Raw genomic sequence first — 19,821 nt, 5'->3', positions numbered from 1 at the left:
TTTCCAATCCCAGAGTGACCAAATAGATACTGGACAAAGGAAGTCAATAGGGCAACTTTCAAATGCTTATTAAATACAAGGCAAACCCCTGGCCCTGGCCTGTTCCTTCAGCAGGGCTTTCCTATCTTCCTCTCCCCTCACAAGAGCAGCGGTAAGCTCTACTGCGCCTGGCACTGCCATTTTCACATTTAAATGAAGACACGTAGTCCATTTCAGAATTTAAATGTCTACTTTTTCATGGAAAAGAGGAAGGTGACAAGTAGTAAAAAGCAAATTGAGCAAATTTTAAATATGTCCAAAATATATTTTTCTAATCTGGCACTTGAGATACATAAACATGGTACAAAATGAAATACACAGAATGATTTCAACTATGTTATCTTAACAAGTTATAGAAACTTCATTTGTCTGATTGGATAGTTGATGATCTTAAGGAGTTATTAAATTTAAAGATATGGTGGGGATTTTTCTAAGTCCTTACCTTCTAGAGATATATACTGAAATGTGTAAGAATAAAATAATTAAGATGCCTGAGCATTTGATTCTAAATAATCTCAGGTGGGGTGGGGAGGGATCGGTGAGGTGTGGATAGAAATAAGACTGGCCACAGACTGATCAAGCATTGAAGCTGCATGACAGGTGGGAAGATGGGTGTCATTGCATTATTCTATACTTTTACATACGTTTGACATTTTCCAAAAGGAAAAGCTTTTTTAAAAGCCTTAACAAGGGGTGCCTGGGTGGCTCAGTGGGTTAAAGCCTCTGCCTTTGGCTCAGGTCATGATCCCAGGGTCCTGGGATCGAGCCCCACATCAGGTTCCCTGCTCAGAAGAGAGTCTGCTCCTCACTCTTCCCCTGTTCTTGCTCTCTCTCTCTCTCTCTTTCTCTCATGTGTGTGTGCTCTCTAATAAATAAAATCTTTTTTAAAAAATAGCCATAAGGGGCGCCTGGGTGGCTCAGTGGGTTAAGCTGCTGCCTTCGGCTCGGGTCATGATCTCAGGATCCTGGGATCCAGTCCCACATGGTGCTATCTGCTCAGCGGGGAGTCTGCTTCCCTCTCTCTCTGCCTGCCTCTCTGTCTACTTGTGATTCCTCTCTGTCAAATAAATAAAATATTAGAAAAAAAAATAGCCATAAAAAGGAGAAATATTTTTAAAGAAGCTTATTCTAAAACTGAAGAATATAATAAATGAAGAAATTAAAAGTCTAGATTAAAACAGTGGACTATCCCTCTCCTTATGCTACAAATTCCTTGAAATGATAATTAAAAAAAAAAAAAACCTGGACATTTAGGGGCGCCTGGATAGCTTAGTCGTTAAGTTCCTGCCTTTGGCTCAGGTCATGAACCTAGGGTCCTGGGATCAAGCCCCACATCAGGCTCCCTGCTCCATGGGAAGCCTGATTCTCCCTCTCCTACTCCCCTGCTTGTGTTCCCTCTCTTGCTGTGTTTCTCTGTCAAATAAATAAATAAATAAAAAGAAAAAAAAGAAGAACTGGAGATTTACAACAGGGAAGGAGTACAAAAGGTAATATTGGGGTGCCAGTGGTTTTGAGAAACTCTCAAGTTCTTAAAAGTCTCACAGTGGTTCTTAATGTGGTCCTCCAGACAAACCTTATCGGCATCCCTGTAAACTTGTTAGAAATGCAAATTCACAGGCCACATCCCAACCTCCTTATCATCTTCAGGGGTAGGGCCCTGCAATCTGGATTTAATAAGCCCTCTGGATGATTTTGATGTCCACTGAAGTTGGGGAGCCCTGTAAAGCTGATCAGACCGACAAAAAACAAGAATGGAGAGCCTCGGCCCCAACCAGCCCAGGAGACAACAATCAAAAAGGTGAAAGCAGGGGCGCCTGGGTGGCTCAATGGGTTAAACCTCTGCCTTCAGCTCAGGATCAAGCCCCGCCAGGGAGCCTGCTTTCTCCCCCTCTCTCCCTGCCTGCCTCTCTGCCTACTTGTGATCTCTCTCTCTGTTAAATAAATAAATAAAATCCTTTAAAAAAAAAAAGGTGAAAGCAATCCTAAGGACACCCTAAGCTGAGTCAACAAATGACAGAAAGGTGGGGGCCTCCAGCAGTGACTGTCCTATCCTAACCTTGTCCACCTCCAAAACCAAGTGATTAGTGGGAGTGGGAGAGTTCTGTCCTGAAGAAAACTGGAGAGAGGAGCTCTGTCCTCAGAATCAAGACCTCTATTTTGGCAAACATGGTGACTCTCCAGGGATGGGGCTGAGGATGGGACAAGAGCCTAGATCTCCTGCCCATTCCCATCCATGTATTATTAAAAGTCTGTGTGAACAAGCCCTCTTCTCCCAATCAAGGTAAAAAAGTCTTTTGGAGAAAAGAGGCCCATAGCAATGTGGGGAAATCCACACCCAACTACCAATATATTAATCAAGTGAATCTCTTCCATATGTTTGAATGATCCTTTAAAGACAACAAATAGGGGCGCCTGGGTGGCTCAGTGGTTTAAGCCGCTGCCTTCGGCTCAGGTCGTGATCTCGGGGTCCTGGGATCGAGTCCCGCATCGGGCTCTCTGCTCGGCAGGGAGCCTGCTTCCCTCTCACTCTCTCTGCCTGCCTCTCTGCCTACTTGTATCTCTCTCTGTCAAATAAATAAAATCTTTAAAAAAAAAAAAAAAAAATAAAAAAATAAAGACAACAAATAGTGGTAAAGATAATTAATAAATTAACAAAATAGTTGGCAATAGGGAACATGAGTAATTGAAGGAATAGAAACTAATGTAAATATTCCAACTGAGATTCCCAGGAATGTACGGGTACCACATCTATGAAAAAAGCAGTTAGACCAAGAGAGTAATCTTGAATATTAAAAACAAATGACTAAACTTAAAAGGAAACAGAAAACTTAAAATACTATTGTAATGGACATGTCTGAAGAGCGAATCAGTGATCTGGACAATCACATCTGAAGAATTCTTCCAGAATGGAGCAAAATATAAATGTCCAGTGACAGAGGACCAAGGGAGGAGGTCCCGCACTCACTCAATAAGAGTTCCAGAAAAATGAAACTGATAAAATGGAAAGAAAATCGTTAAAGAAACCATTTTAGAAACTGCTCTTCGTCCAAGAATGGTACAATTCTTCAGAGTGAAAGGACCATGGGATATGACAAATGTCCCACATACCTAGACACACAATGGTAAAACTTTTAGGACTCAAAGCATAAAAAGAAAATCCTAAATGTTTTTCAATGACAGAAAAAAACAGGTCTTTGTCAATATATAAAAGGAGAAGGTGAGAGAATCAGATTGGTGTTGGGTTTTTAAATCAGCAATACTGGATGCTAGCAGACCATTATATTAGGGCTTCAAAATTCTAAAGGGAGAGGATTTTGAACCTAACACCCTAAAACTTAATTTAAAAAAAATTCAAATGGAGGATTCAATCTGATGGGATTAACTGATGAGATGCTGCAGTAAACCAAAAAACTAACCTTGGGATGAAAGAAAAAGCAGTGAGAAGGAAAGAGTAAAACTTAAGAGTTGTCTAAATAACTACATGTACTGTTAAAACACATACAAACACATACACCAAGATAACAGAGATTAATCTGAAACGAATCCCACATCATTACAACACCAGGAGAAGAGGTCCAGGTGGGGAAGTGCAAGAATAGTAAGGGAAAGGAGTGGAAGATACAGCCACTGTAGCTGCAAACTCAGAGAAAAGGATAACCACTAAAGGAAGAGCAATAGGTTTGATTCTTTCCAAAGCAATAGAAAGAAAAACTAAGAGAAAAAACAATGCTCAATCATGCCACTGAAATGCTGAAGTAAGATACAAAATAAAATGGCAGGGACGATCCAAACATTTCAACAATTTCAATTAATATAGATGGATTATATTCCCCAGAGACCATTAGACTAAACTCCCAGAAAGCTGTTTTGACTACATTAATTGGGGGAAATAGGTCATTGCAGAGAGTCCTGAGGACAAACAAGAGTATTTCACAGTTACACAAGACATAACTCACCAAAAGTCATCATATATTGCTTTCTTTCACATTCAGAAATCAATTCACTATATGAACAGTAAAACAGGAATGTAGACTCTGTGAACAATTAACAAGCCAAATCCAAAAAAACTTTGTAACCAAGAATTGGCACCCCATCCTCTGAAAACACTCAATATTTACAAATATTGACCATGTATTCCATAAAGTAGAAACCACATGGGCTGTATTCTAGGTACTTAAAAATTTTAAATGCACTTGAAGAATTCCTGGGTTAATTGCTGAATCTGGCAACTGAAACTGAAATTACCCACTTAGAAATAAACGACAACAGTCATCAGAGCTCAAGACTGCCAGACACAGCCAAGGCAGTCCTCAGAAGAGTGTTTTCTGTCTTAAATACATTTATTAGAAAGCAAGAGAAATTGAAAATAAAACTTTTTGTACAATACCCTTTAAAGCAGTGATTGTGAACATTCCTGGAGTTATAGAGGTCTGTGAAAGCAGCCTGAGAGTCTGAATTCATTTATGTAGTTAAAGTCTATGGAATTTGCATTCCAACCTATAATAAAACTACAGACTAAATCATATTTTAGAATATCAACCCAGTTTTGTAACACTGGTTACTTCACTCTGATGAAACGGATTGGTTTAAAAGTCACAGCTATGAATAATATAAAAATTAAACTGAGTTCCTTAAAGTCAGGCAAGGTCTCATTCATTTTTATATTTTCAATCAATCCATGCTTCCAGTCGGCACCTAAGTAAGAACTCAACAGTGTCGTATAAACTGAATTAAGTAATGTGGTGGACAGGTAATTTTCTAAAACATGGGATTCACTGGAGGAGGAGAATGAAACAGAGTAAGAAGATCTGTATGAAAAAAAAAAAAAAGAAAAGATCTGTATGGTGAAACCCTGGCCTAAGAATGAATTTTGATCTCAGGTCTGTAGTATCACAGTGTTACATGCCAGGTGCTCCAGGATTCTGGATAGGATCTTACAAATAGAGGTTTTTCTTCAGGGCTGCCATCAGCTTTCTTGCCTTCTTCTTGCAAGATTTATGGACTTCAATAATCACAATGTCAGGTAACGTCAATTTTTCAATTACGACAGACTAATTTTTAAAAAGCCCAGTCAAAAGGGGAGGGCTCCAGCTCTAGCTAGCATGAGTAACTAGAACATAAGATCAAAATCTTTGGTATTAATCAGAGAGATTCAAATTAAAACCACATTGAGATACCACCTGACACCAGTTAGAATGGCCAAAATTAGCAGGATAGTAAACAACATGTGTTGGAGAGGATGTGGAGAAAGGGGAACCCTCTTACACTGTTGGTGAGAATGCAAGTTAGTGTAGCCAATTTGGAGAACAGTGTGGAGATTCCTTAAGAAATTAAAAATAGAGCTTCCCTATGTCTATAATTGCACTACTGGGTATTTACCCCAAAGATATAGATGTAGTGAAAAGAAGGGCCATCTGTACCCCAATGTTCATAGCAGCAATGGCCACGGTCACCAAACTGGAAAGAACCAAGATGTCCTTCAACGGAAGAATGGATAAGGAAGATGTGGTCCATATACACTATGGAGTATTATGCCTCCATCAGAAAGGATGAATACCCAACTTTTTTATCAACATGGATGGGACTGGAAGAGATTATGCTGAGTGAAATAAGTCAAGCAGAGAGGGTCAATTATCATATGGTTTCACTTATTTGTGGAGCATAACAAGTTAACACTGAGGACATGGGGAGATGGAGAGGAGAAGGGAGTTGAGGGAAATTGGAGGGGAGATGAACCATGAGAGACTGCAGACTCTGAAAAACAATCTGAGGGTTTTGAAGGGGTTGGGGGTGGGAGGTTGGGGGAGCCTGGTGGTGGGTATTATGGAGGGCACGTATTGCATGGCGCACTAGGTGAATGAATTCTGTTACACTGAAAAGAAAGTAAATTTTAAAAATTCTGGGAAAAAAAAAGCCTTTGGTATTAAAGGATCTATTTAAAAAGGATTCAACTGATATGCTCATAGGATGAATTTTAATTAAATCTTAAAACTGGTTTTAAGGTTTTACTTTTTTTCACAAACTACTGTCTTGCTTATAAATTGGATGGGCTTCATCAAGTACCATGCTTTATATAGTTTTCAACAGAGAAATTAAAAAGGTCCAATTCTGACCCATACCAAAAACAAGCACTTTCAGTGAATCTAAACACACTCAAAGGCCTTATCTATATTAATATTCCAAACATTCAATATTTGAAATACTTAATTAGTGCCAATAGGTGAATTTCAAAATGTCCTTTAAAATAAACAGGGAAATTTTAAATTTCAAGACTTTCTGAATATATTAATTTGATACGGTTTATTTTCTAAATAATCCCCCTTGCTATGGTTAAAGAATGATTCTTGTTCTCCTGCATTAAAAACAAAATGAATGTACTTCTCTCCCTGAGCTACAGTTTTGCTTAGCTGAATTTAACATTTTTAAAGCTTTTTTCTTTACTACTAAACCAGTATCTTCAATTCTTAACTGTCCCCAGAGCGGGCTTCCTTACCTGACAGTAATACATACAAGTAAATATAAATAACAGAATTCTGCCAGCAAATACTATGCACATCCCCAACAATACAGACACAGTCTTAAAAATCAGTTATGTATTTATTTGCATAGATTCAAAGGAAAGATTTAAAAATCCAACATAATATCCCATGAGGCCTATAATTTAATTACTAATCCAGTTTTTTTTGTTTTGTTTTGTTTTTTTAAAAAGGTTTTCCTCCACTAACTTTAGGATGGGACTATTTCACATTGCTGAAACATCAGATACCTATATATCTTCAGTTTTTGCAGAATTAGTATTAAGTCCAAAAAAGTCCTTTTTGATGATGTACCGAACACACTGCAAAATCACATTTCTTTCATGTCGGATGTCTGGAGCCAAAAGCTAAAAAACAATAAATAAAATGATTAGCTGGTAAATAAAATATATCCTAAAATATTATATGTGTCTCCCTCATATAAAGAACAGAACAATAAAGATATATATATTTATATACTTACCATATAATTTTTAATAAATTTGTAATATATGTTTAAATAGATTATTATATTTAAATTATCTTGTTAAAAAACAATGTAAGAGCATTTCCTTTTAACTTATACCAAGATTATCTAGCTTTTTGTATGGCACAAATGTTCACATTGGGCATCCTCTCTGGGAGTATGTAACAAAGGACAGGAAATACAGGTTTAAACGTCCGCAATTCTTTAATCCACAAATCATGTCAAAGAGGATCCTCCTAAACCCAAACCTACAAACAGTATAGAAACTGATAAGCAGATACAGTAAATATAGTAATGATGAAACCAGCAGTAAAAAATATCCCAACATTCCTGGGCTTTTGTAACTTTTCATTTTTGTGCTTATTGTAATTGAAGGAAATCTAAAAATCCCCCGTGTTTAGATGAAATACATAACCAAGGAATCTTCTGTGATTTGTCAAAAAGGATAAGATCACTCAATTTATCTCCTGATGTCATTAGTGCAGTAGAGAGACCTCACAAAGGAATGAACATCTAGTGAACAAAAGATTTAATTTACCACTTACAAGGTAAGTATTTTAAAAATGCAATTTACTTTATAGAAAGACTGAAATTTACAAAATAGTCCATTCCAGATCAATTTAAACAAGAAGCAAATGTGTCTACGTGTAACACCTCAAAGAGTGTAGCCACAGAACAGTTCAGCTATAGCAGAAACACTTAGCTGACAGGGCAAAAACAACTTTCACACATTGTCAATAATTCTACAACTCTAGTAAAAATTTTGGAATATTTTCTATTACTTCTAGCATGAAAGAACTGGATCTTTGAATGACTTCATGTCCATAACTTAGAATCAAAAGATGTGCTGCTGCTTCTTTTAAAATTTGAAGAAATAGATTTTTCAGCACATCACACTAAGAATAAAGCCAATAATGCACAAAATAAACACATAAAAAAACTCCTTCTCCCTTCAGTCTGCCTTTGTGTTTAGTTGTGATTTCAAGAGAAACTTTAAAAATGTCAGTACACCTCAATACATATTTCCTTACCAATCAGTTAAATTTAGTTAAATTTAGTTAATTTAGTAAATTTAGTTAAATTTAGTTAATTTAGTTAAAGACTAAAGTTAGTATTTAAGAAGGAAATGTCTTTGGTAAACTTTAAAAACATGCATGCATGAACCCATGAGGAAACCCAGTGGCTCTATCTTTATTATCTGAGAAGAACACAAAGATTAGAATGTAAAGAAAAATCATTTACCATTTCCAGGAGATATGGATGGTGTGTCCGTGGTTCAAATAACGTTTGATAGTTGTGATAATCTTTTTTCCTCTTAGGTTTTGTCTTTTTGAAACTTTTCCTTGGGCTCTCATACTTCCTAGCAGTCACTTTAGCACTGGGGCTGGGTCTCTTAGGAGTATTGCTAGGAAGAACCTCTTCAGCCACCAAAATGTCTGCTTCAGTCTTAATGGGAGCTTCTGAAAGTAATTCAAAACAAATACAAAGATTAACAATAACAACAAAAAAGGTAAACTTCCAAAATAACCAAAAAAGCCATAATACTGCCCCCAGCAGCCATAATACTGGCTACTTATTAATAAAAACTAGGCATTTTCAATGTAGTACCATATTTTTCAAATCAGAAATATAACTGCCAAGAACTGAAGAGATTACCATAAAGAGTTACAGAAAGTGATCTCTATGAAGGAATACCAGACGGAAACTTGGATCTACACAAAGGAATGAAGAGCATCAGAAATAGTCAATATGTGGATAAATACAAAAGACATTTTTTTCTGGTTTAAAAAAGGTTTTAAAGATAACTGACTATTCTAAGCAAAAATAGTAACAATGCATGTAGGATTCATAACATCTCTAGGAAAACCGGATAACAACAGCACAAAGGAACAGAAGAGGAGAGTGTAAGTATATTGCTATAAAATTCTTAAATCCTATATGAAGTGGTATAACATCACTGAAAGTATATTGTGATAAATGCAAGTTGCATACTATAAACTCTAGATAGACCAACTCCTAAAAAAATAAAACAAAGAGGTCAATGAATAAACCTATATTTGCACTGCCCTAATAATTAGCCAGCATAAATCCAAAGGCAGGAAAATAGAACAAAAGGTGAGACAAAAAGAAACAAGCCATATCAATAATTACAATATGTTTAAATAGTTTAAAAATACCACTTAAAAGGGTGAGTGGTCAGACTGGGGCGGGGTGGTAGGGAACAACAAGATCAAGTATGTCATGTCTACAAGAAACCAACTTTAAATTGTAGGCAGTTCTAGCTTTCACAAACAGAACTGAGATTAAATCTCAGTTACCAAGGAATTACAAAGCAAGGACTGCCTGCGACCAGTCACAGACTAAAAGTAAAAGGAGGAAAGAAAATTTCATGCATACACCAATTATAAAAAAGCTGGATTGGCTATATCAATATCAGACAAAGGAGTTTCAGAATAGGGACTATCATCAGGAACAAAGAAGGACACTTCATAATGATAAAGAAATCAATTCATCAAGAAAGCAAAACAGTAACACCTAATAACAGCATTTCACTATACATGTAGCAAAAGTCCACAGAGCTGAAACAAGAAACAGATAAACCCATTATTAAGGTTGGAGACTTTTAACACTGCTCTCAGTAACTGAAGAAAATTAAACAAAAAATGAAAAGGGATAGAGAAGACCTGAGTATGACTAAGAACTCAAACTGACAACACTCAACCTAATACATATTTTTGTCAGGTTCACATGAACATTCATTTGCGTTAGGCAACAAAACAAGTCTCAATGAACTGGAAAAAAAAAACTGTAAATGTGCAAATATGCCCTCTGACCATAACAGAATTAAAGTAAAATCATTAACATAAAACTATCTAGAAAACTGCCAAATCTCTGGAAACTATACAACACACATCTAACTAACCCACATGTTAAAGAACAAACCACAAGAGACATTAGAAAATATTTTTAAACAATAAAAATGAAAACATTACAAAAATTTGTAGGATGCAGCTAAAGCAATGCATGGAGGCAAATTTATAGCTTTGATTGCTTTTATGAGAAATGAAGAAAAAGGGCGCCTGGGTGGCTCAGTTGTTGGACACGTGCCTTTGGCTCCGATCATGATCCCAAGGTCCTGGGATCCAGCCCTACCTACATCTGGATCCCTGCTCTGCTCAGCAGGGAGCCTGCTTCTCCCTCTCCCACTTCCCCTGCTCATGTTCCCTCTCTTGCTGTCTTTCTGTCAAATAAATAAATAAAATCTTCAAAAAAAAGAAAAAAGAAACAGCCAATAGAGAAAAATCAATAAAGCCAGAAGTTGGTATACTCTGAAAAGATTAATAAAATTAACAAACAGCTAGCAAGACTGATCAAGAAAAAAACTTTTAAATACCATTTAATAATATGAGGAATCAAAGAGAAGACATCATTATAGATCCAACAGATAGCAGAAGAAAGTATCTTTAAGTAACTGTACGCCAATAAATTTGACAACTTAGATGAAGCAATTTTTTTTGAAAAACACAAATTACCAAAGCTGAACAAGAAAAAATAGAAAATCTAAATAGTCCTATACCTATTAAGGAAATTTAATTCATAATTTAAAATCTACCCTCCCCGCAAAATGCCAGGTACAGATGACTCCACTATTGAATTCCACAAACAAGAAAAAATGGTAGCAATCCTACACAGACCCTTTAAAAAAGAGGAGAAGGAAACAGATCCCAACTCATACCAAATCCAGACAAAGTCATTACAAGAAAAGAGAAACACAAACCAATAATCCTTTATGAGCATGGAAGTAAAAATCTTTAATAAATTATTAGCAAGGGCGCCTGGGTGGCTCAGTGGGTTGAAGCCTCTGCCTTCGGCTCGGGTCGTGATCCCAGGGTCCTGGGATCGAGCCCCGCATCGGGCTCTCTGCTCGGCAGGGAGCCTGCTTCCCTTCCTTTCTCTCTGTCTGCCTCTCTGCCTACTTGTGATCTCTGTCTGTCAAATAAATAAAATTTAAAATAAAATAAAATAAAATAAATTATTAGCAAATCAAATCCAGTAATGTATTAAAAAGGTAATACATCATGACTAAGTAGATTTTATTCTAAGAATACAAGACTGGTTTGATACTTGAAAATCAATCAACACATTTCACTATATTAACAAAATAAAGAAGAAAAACCATATGATTAGTTGAAAACTCACAAGTTTTAAGGATCCCCTCCCCTCACCCCTAAAATGGTTATTCTGTATTTTTGACAAGCTGATGTGATATAAAGAATTCGATTCTAGAAGCTGGAAGACTGTGTTCAAATGCCTGAACAAGAGTGTAGGAGTCTAATCATATCCCTCAAAACCTTTACACGCAAGTGTTAATTACATTTGAAGGGAAGTACAGGGTAAGTATTTGAAGCACAAACCCTGGTCCTAAACTGTTCCAAGTTCTAGTTCCATCATATACCAGTTGTGGTCTTAGAGCAAGTTACTTATCTCTACCTAAAAATCCTCATAAATAATGGCACCTGCTTCATGAGGTTATTATAATAATTAGATCAGTAAAGCACATAAAACAGGGCCTGACACAGAATAAGCACTATGTAAGAATTTGCTATGACAGGGCACCTGGGTGGCTCAGTTGGTTAAGCATCCAACTCTTTTTTTTTTTTTTTAAGATTTTATTTATTTATTTGACAATGAGAGATCACAAGTAGGCAGAGAGGCAGGCAGAGAGAGAGGGGGAAGCAGGCTCCCTGCTGAGCAGAGAGCCCGATGTGGGGCTGGATCTGAGGACCCTGGGATCATGACCTGAGCTGAAAGCAGAGGCTTTAACCCACTGAGCCACCCAGGTGCCCCAAGCATCCAATTCTTGATTTCAGCTCAGGTCATGATCTCAGCATTGTTAATGAGATTGAGTCCCCATGCTGGGCTCTGTGCTGAACATGGAGTCTACTTGAGATCCTCTCTCCCCCTCCAACCCACTTGAGTGCATATGCATGTGTGTGCATGCTCTCTATCTCCAAGAAAAGAAAGAAAGAAAGAATTTGTTATGATGACCACGGTTTTGATGTGCCTTCAAAATGATGGAAAAAAGAAAAATTAGAGAAATGTAACCATGTAAGAATGGAGCAAAGAATTCATAGTGGTTTATAGAGTTTAAAACTATGGGAAGTAGCAAAAGGCAAAAAGAAAAGCCAGGGCACTACTGTCTATTATTTCCTTCCCCTTCAAGCATTAATCTTCTGGGTGCCTGGGAGGCGTAGCTGGTTAAACATCTGCCTTCGGCTCAGGTCATGAACCTGGAGTCCTGGGATGGAACCCTGAAATGGGCACCCTGCTCAGTGGGGTGTCTGATCCTCCCTCTGCCCCTCCCCTGCTCACAGTTTCTCTCTTTCTCTCAGATAAGCAAGGAAAATCTTAAAAAAAAAGAAAAAGAAAAAGAAAAAAAGTATTGATCCTCCAATCCAGGAATACAAGAGTCAAAGGAATCAGAGCTTACACTGTCAATTTTCTGCTAAGGAATGAGGAACTGAAACTCTGTATTTTTCTTGAGGCTCACATTTCCCAGCTTAGAATCATTTTAATGTAATATTTATCAATCCAAATAAATTTAAAATATAACCAATGAATTTTTTCAAATCTATAAATCACACCTTTTGGTTTGTGGCCTTTTAAAATGAGTTTTCAAAATGAAACAAGATGGGATCAGGAGGGAGACAAACCATAAGAGACTCTTAATCTCACAAAACAAACTGAGGGTAGCTGAGGGTAGGGAGGTAGGGAGAGGGTGGTTTGGTTATGGACACTGGGGAGGGTATGTGCTATGGTGAGTGCTGTGAAGTGTGTAAGCCTGATGATTCACAGACCTGTACCCTGGGGCTAATAATACATTATATGTTAATTTAAAAAAAAAAAAAAAAGAGTTTTCAATTTGGAGGATCCCCAGTCCTAGCCCATACCAGTTTGAGAAAAAAAAATTTCGGAGAGCTACAAAACTGTAGTTAACTTCTAACATGGCAAAACAAAAACAAAAACTAACATGCAAAGTCCAGAACAGATATCAAACTAACCCATTTGGAAATATCACTCACTGAAATTTTCTTTCCTATGTATAACTTAATGATCTTAATGATTCTGACATCCCCAGAGCCAAGCATAGCCTCTTGTTTTGCTTCAGTCTTTCTTGAGGGACTCCTTCCTTGTTTAAAACTCATTCTGGAACAGCACTGGTCACATTTAAGATCCTCTATACCCGTTTGTATCGATTCCTAAATCAAGACAGATTATAACTATGATGATACAATTGTTAAAATCTGTGAGGAATCAAACTGCTCCTCTCCATTTAGAATCCACTTAAATAAGCAGCCTTATAGATGCTATTTCATGGTTCAGAAAAGCCCACTTTATTTCTTTGGTCTATTTCTTCCTAAGTCCCTATGTGTCAATATCCTATCCCATAGCCCAGAACTTACAATGGAAGTTGGAAACTTGCTGGTGACCTGGATGGCTTAACAAAGCTGAATTCAAACTACATATAATAATTCCGAAGCCTTAGGAATATAAAGCAAGGGGTTTTTCCTTCAGGCAGGGTATTGTAGACAATTAGTAAAAATAAATCATGTAAGATAAAATGTATCTTTTAATAGATAAATACCTTCTCTTATCTATAAGATAAAGCTATGCATTTCTGTGCAGTAAGACAGTAAATATAACAAAGAGAATGACTACAATGAAAGGCTTTTTTTAGATTTTTAAGTCCCTAAACCTAGGCTTTCTATCAGCTCTCTCACATACTAGCTTTGAAAACTTGTTTTCTTTAAGCAGAAGTTTCTATAAATGAAGGAGTGGGACCTCAAAGATCCCTCCCAGTTTCCTTCCTTTCTTCTAATTTAAAAATGGTGGCAGCTCCAGCGTGGCTCAGTTGGTTAAGTGTCTGTCTTCAGCTGAGGTCATGATCCCAGGGTCCTGGGATCAAGTCCCTCAGGCACTCCTTGATCAGCAGGGAGCCTGCTTCTCCCTCTCCCTGCTTGTCTGCTTGTGCGTATGCAAATAAAGACATGAGAATGAAAGTATTAAATGTTTTATCTTGGGAGAGAGAGGGAGAGCATTAGTGTGGCTTGTTTTTATAAGATTCAGTAATGTGATAACAGCTTTCATTGCTATCACCTGTCATAAAAACACATGATAAGCAGGAAATGTAATATATGTTTAAAGAATAACTCCATCTTCTATCAGTGTACTGGAAACAAGAGTATAGAAATCAAAATAAAAACAAGAAGAGGCAACCATCTGTTAAGAAATACCTGATAAAACCAAAGTAGTTTATATTTCAAAATTCAAGTAGCTTTTAAACAGCTACCATAGTAAACCATGGTCCATTAAAAAAGAAGAAAAAAATCCCTATGTTACAGATACATCTAAACATTATCCTTCACAGTAAATGCCAACTTGTTCTCCTTCAACATCTTCCAACTATACAGTGATTATCTCTAGCTTAATTAACATTAAAAGTGCCACCATCATCATCCAATTACATTAAAATCTTCCCTTCCTTCTACACACTCACCTGTAGAGCCTGTATTCTTTATCTTCAGTACACATCTAGTGCAGAGACACAGACACGTGAATTCTCTCATAGTTGGTAAAGCCCAAACAAACTTACTGTGCAGAGCCAGGTTTCCACAACAGAAGGGCAAGACTTATTCACTAAACATATGCTGATTATTTATATGAACCATGGGTTTAGAATTGCCATGCTACAACAGATCAACAACATACAACTTTGAGGTAACTCTAAATTAAGCTGGTTTGTTGTCATTTCTAAAGGTTAGATATGTATCCTGTACTGTACATCACCAATTACTTAGAACCTTGAAAGGATTCCATTCCATCCAGTCTTTAAAACACACAGGCTAATCTAACACAAGAATAGAGTTACTATGTTCTCCAAATGAGGTAATTTATGGTGGCTCAGTGGTTTAAGCCGCTGCCTTCGGCTCAGGTCATGATCTCAAGGTCCTGGGATCGAGTCCCGCATCAGGCTCTCTGCTCTGCGGGGAGCCTGCTTCCCTCTCACTCTCTCTGCCTGCCTCTCTGCCTACTTGTGATCTCTCTCTGTCAAATAAATAAATAAAATCTTTAAAAAAAAAAAATGCTCTACATACATGTAAGGAATTCTGTCATTCACTTTGTTACGAAGGACCTCTTTTCACCAACCAAAGGTGCTCTAAATATGTTAAGACAAGGGCTCTTGAGAGTAAACAGAGGAAATTAACTTTCTTTGCTGTATCTTTTAGAATTTTCTTTGATTCCATTAGTGGAATATTATTCTTCCCCTTCCTATCCTGTCATATTATTTTTGCCTTTTTCTCCCAGACTAGCAATACATTTCCTCATTTCTCAAGTTTTCCTTTATTCCATGCTAACACCAAATGAAAAATGTGAAGATGAAATAAAGAATGTGCTTGATACATCTTGTCCTCAGAAAGACACACATGAAAGGATGCTACTGGCGCACGGCATATACCAAATTCAAAAAGCAACAAAACAAAACAAACCCACCTGTAACAACTGAGGCTATGACTTACCTTCTGGCTCACTGTCTGACCCTGAGAGATTGCCATAGCTGCTCATGAGTGAGCACAGGGCTGGTGTCACTTCCTTGGGTATAACAGTGCTTTGTGGTTTCTCCTCTTTATCAGATTCTGAAACAGAATGGGAAAGAAGTAAAACAGTGTACCAAACACATCCACCGCCACAGCAAAGAAAGCTGACAGCTTCCCTACTCCTTTATACATTAGTGAAAAGAAAGTCATTTCTGACCACTTCCTTAACTTTCCCCCAAAACAAAATTCAGGAAACCTGGACATTTTCCCTTGGTTTAAACTATCGTGGTCAGAGAAGCTACTTGCCCCAAAGAGAAGACAGAAGGCCAGTGGCAGCTATAGCACAGCTAAGTTACTTACCATGCTTCACAGGTTACGAAATTTAGGCCTTCTCTAAATTAATTATACAGTTTTTGCTACTAATTAATTTTATTTTGTGCTATTGTGCTATTAATTAATTTTATTAAAGTAGTAGGAAGGCCAAGGCCAGAAATTCATTTAATTTCACTGGATTAGAATGACTGACTATAAAAATTAGATTTAGGAATAAATAATATATCTACCTATTTTGGTTTTTATTTTATTTTATTTGAAAGAAAAAGAGAGAAAGATTGGAAGAACAAATGGGAGGAGGGCCAGAGGGAGAAGCAGACTCTCTGTGGAGCAGGGAACCTGACATGGGACTCCATCCTAGGCCCCTGGGATCATGACCTGAGCCAAAGGTAGACACTTAGCTGACTGAGCCACCCGGGCACCCTACCTTTTTTGTTTTTAAGACTGGTTTTGAGGGCACAAATAATATTTAAACCATTCCATATATAAAGGCTTAGTCAAAGAGTTATGCTGCAATGAATTCACCCAAAGTTTATATTTAGAACTTCTAAGAACTTAAGTAAACAAGTCAAGCCAGAGAATTTAGCAAGTATCAAAGAGCCTGCCAAAGGCAGAGTTTGATCATAGCCCAGTGAACCTAGTTGTAGCCTCAGGATACCATCTACTACATTTGTTTTTGGCAGCTCTAAAAATATATTAAATCTCGTCTAAACAACCAATAAAAAATAAAAAGCCTGACTGAAGAATGAAGACAGGAAGTAACCTGTCTATGTAATGTACCAGCTCAACCACAACCAATATGAAACATTTCAAGGCAGCATTTAGTATTCACCCAGTCAGTCTAGGGGAAAACAAAACATGTCAGTAGGAATGGGGGTATACTTCTATGTGAATATGGAACTACAACCTACTGGTGGATGAAATTAAGTCCCCTCTCCTCCCTCCACCCATCCATATTACCCTGCACCATGCCTTCTGAAAACTGCTGCTTGTCAATTTTAAGCTTATGATCTTTCCTCCTGAACTAATAAGGGGAAAGAAAAATAATGCAGTTCTACATACAAATTATTAGTGGACTAGACAAATCTATAATAATATTAATATGGAGACTATTCAACTCACTGTTTGTAAGATAATAAGCCCAACTATTATTTCCATCTAAGACCCAAAGAGAGATACTAAAAAGCATAATACAGTTGACTATAACACTCTTTAAAAGCTTGTTTAATCCTTAGGAGGTTATAATTTTCACTATTAATTACAGATGATAAAGCCAAAATTCAGAGAATCTAAGTAACTTTTCCTTCAGGTAACAAAATTATACAACAGTTGGATCAAAGTTAAATTTGGGCTATCTGACTCCAAATCCCAATTCTTAATTAATGGGCTACAATCTCTCCTACAGATACATAAAATCCTCTTTATTAAAATGAAGCCATCCTACCAAAATGTCTCTATGATTAATAATAATGCTAATAAATGTCCTTTCTTCCAACTACAGTTCCATTTCTCTGTTCCCTGTTATAGCAAAATTTTGGCTCCAAATCCCATTTCTTTTTTTTTAATTTATTTTTTTAATTAACATATAATGTATTATTAGCCCCAAAGGTACAGGTCTGTGAATCGCCAATCGCCAGGTTTACACACTTCACAGCGCTCACCATAGCCCATACCCTCCCCAATGTCCATAACCCAACCACCCTCTCCCTACCCACCCTCCCCTCAGCAACCCTCAGTTTCTTTTGTGAGATTAAGAGTCTCTTACGATTTGTCCCAAATCCCAATTCTTAACTAATGGGCTGGAAGAGCTCCTACAGATACATAAGGTCCTTTTATTAAGATGAAGCCATCCTCCCAAAATGTCCTACGGTCAGTAATAATGCTAATAAATGTCTTCTTCCAGCTGTGGTTCCATTTCTCTGTTCCCTGTTATAGCAAACTCTAAACAACTATCTGTTGTACTTAGATGTGAACAAGCACGAGCTACAGGAGGGAAAGGGTTTGGCTTTGTTCAGTACTATATCTTCAGAGCCTAGAACAGTACGTTAAGTGCTGAACAAATATTTGAAGAACAAACTTGTGGGAATGAGTAAAGACGTAGTAAAGATGTATTCAAAAAATGCTAACTGGCACAGGACGATAGGGCTAGGAAAAGGTGGAGGCACAACACAAACCTAGTTCTGTCTGGATTCAAAGCTCATTTTTCTTCCTTTCTTTTCTTTAATAACATGATTCCATTTTTATTTTTAAAAATCATACACATGTGATACAAAAAACATTAAAAGGATATACAACAAAATGTTAGCAGTGGCTATCTCTGTAAGATAGTAGATTTTTTACAATGTTCTCCATTTTTTTGTTTTTATAATCAGAATATAATAGAAAATAAAATAAAGGAGAAACTGAAAAAAAAAAAAAAGAATAATATAATAGAAAAACATGGGAAAATAAACCCTGGAGGAATCACTTTCCTCCAGGAAAGTGTTTCCTCACAATTCAATTCAAGAAGCGGAGGGCAAGGCGTTAATAGGCCTCCATATTACCCCTTTTCCTGCCTTCCCTTTTTTAAAAAATTTATATTTGAAACAATTTTAGATTTATACAAGTGTTGCAAAGATAGTACAGAGAACTTCCATATACCCTACTATCTAGCTTCCCCTCCCTTACATACCCATGGCACATTATCATAGCTACCAAATTAACACTGGTAGAACACTACCAAAACTACAGACTATCCTGTGATTTCACTAGTTTTTCCACTAATACCCTTTTCTTGCTTCAGGATCCAATCCATCATATCACATTATATATTTAATCATCATGACTCCTTATCTGTGTCTCCTCTAAATCTCTGACAATCTGTCAGTATTTCCTTGTCTTTAACGAACTTGACACTTTTGAAGACTACCAGTTATGGAAGAACGGCCCTTAGCTAGGGTCTATCTGAGGTTTTTTGATGATTGCACAGAGGCTATGGATTTTAGGTAGTACCCTTCCCATCACACCATACCAGGAGTCCATGACATCAACATGACTTATTACTAGTGATGTTAATTTTGAGCTCTTGGTGGTTTGCCTGGTTTCTTTGCTATAAAGTTATGGTTTTTCTCTTTCATTTTTAAAAAAATGATTCATTAAATCTAGCCCACATTCAAGGGGAAGGGAATTAAGCTCCCCTCTCTTAGAGTAAGGAATATCAAAGAAATTTAGACATGTTAAAACCACCACAGTAACTAATATTTAGGGAGCAATATTTTGAAACTACATAAATACCATGTTTTAAAGTTTTGCCACTAATTTTACCATTCATCAGTGGTTCTTGCCTGAAACAACTATTCCTGTGGTGTTTTAATGGTGACTTTTAATTCCTTCATTTCTTTTACATTTATTAATTAGAATTTTCCTGAAAGATCTGTCCCTCCTTCCCCATTTCTTATTCATATCAATATGGACTCATGGATATTTATTGTATTCTTTGGGTTATAATCTATTATTATTTACTTTGTGGCTCAAGTTGTTCCAACTTTGGCTATTCAGAGCACTTTCCAGTTGGTCCCTATATCCTTCTAACATGACCACAATCCTGATTGTTTTCTGAGCACTTTCTAATCCTCTGGCACTACTAAGATCCTCTAGGTTCACTTTGTATTTTCTCTGTCCCAGCTCTACAAGCAATCATTTCTCCAAAAGGCTCTGGTTTCTTCAATTGGAAAATGGTAAAACCACAATATGGATGCTTGGTGTATTCATTACCAGGACTGCCACAGAGTTCACTATACTGGAATGTCTCCCCATGGGTAAGAGTTAGGAGTTCACAAAATGAACAAGTGCTCCCCTGGGTCGTTCTCTC

The 19,821-nt window shown here is 37.0% G+C and overlaps 1 protein-coding gene across 1 annotated transcript in view; it reads right to left on the bottom strand.

The window, feature by feature from the left end:
* Positions 1–6,617: 6,617 nt before the first annotated feature.
* Positions 6,618–19,821, bottom strand: part of NUFIP1 (nuclear FMR1 interacting protein 1) — a 45,311-nt gene continuing 32,107 nt past the window's right edge. The window contains exons 8-10 of the mRNA XM_045978073.1: positions 15,621–15,737; positions 8,284–8,501; positions 6,618–6,922 (exon numbers count right to left, since the gene is read on the bottom strand). Coding sequence (XP_045834029.1) covers positions 6,806–6,922; positions 8,284–8,501; positions 15,621–15,737 — 452 coding nt within the window. The 3' untranslated portion in view covers positions 6,618–6,805. The remainder of the gene's footprint in view (positions 6,923–8,283; positions 8,502–15,620; positions 15,738–19,821) is intronic.

Source organism: Meles meles, chromosome 14 (assembly GCF_922984935.1).
Source record: "Meles meles chromosome 14, mMelMel3.1 paternal haplotype, whole genome shotgun sequence".
Taxonomy (NCBI): domain Eukaryota; kingdom Metazoa; phylum Chordata; class Mammalia; order Carnivora; family Mustelidae; genus Meles; species Meles meles.
This window is presented reverse-complemented; position numbering and strand designations above follow the sequence as displayed.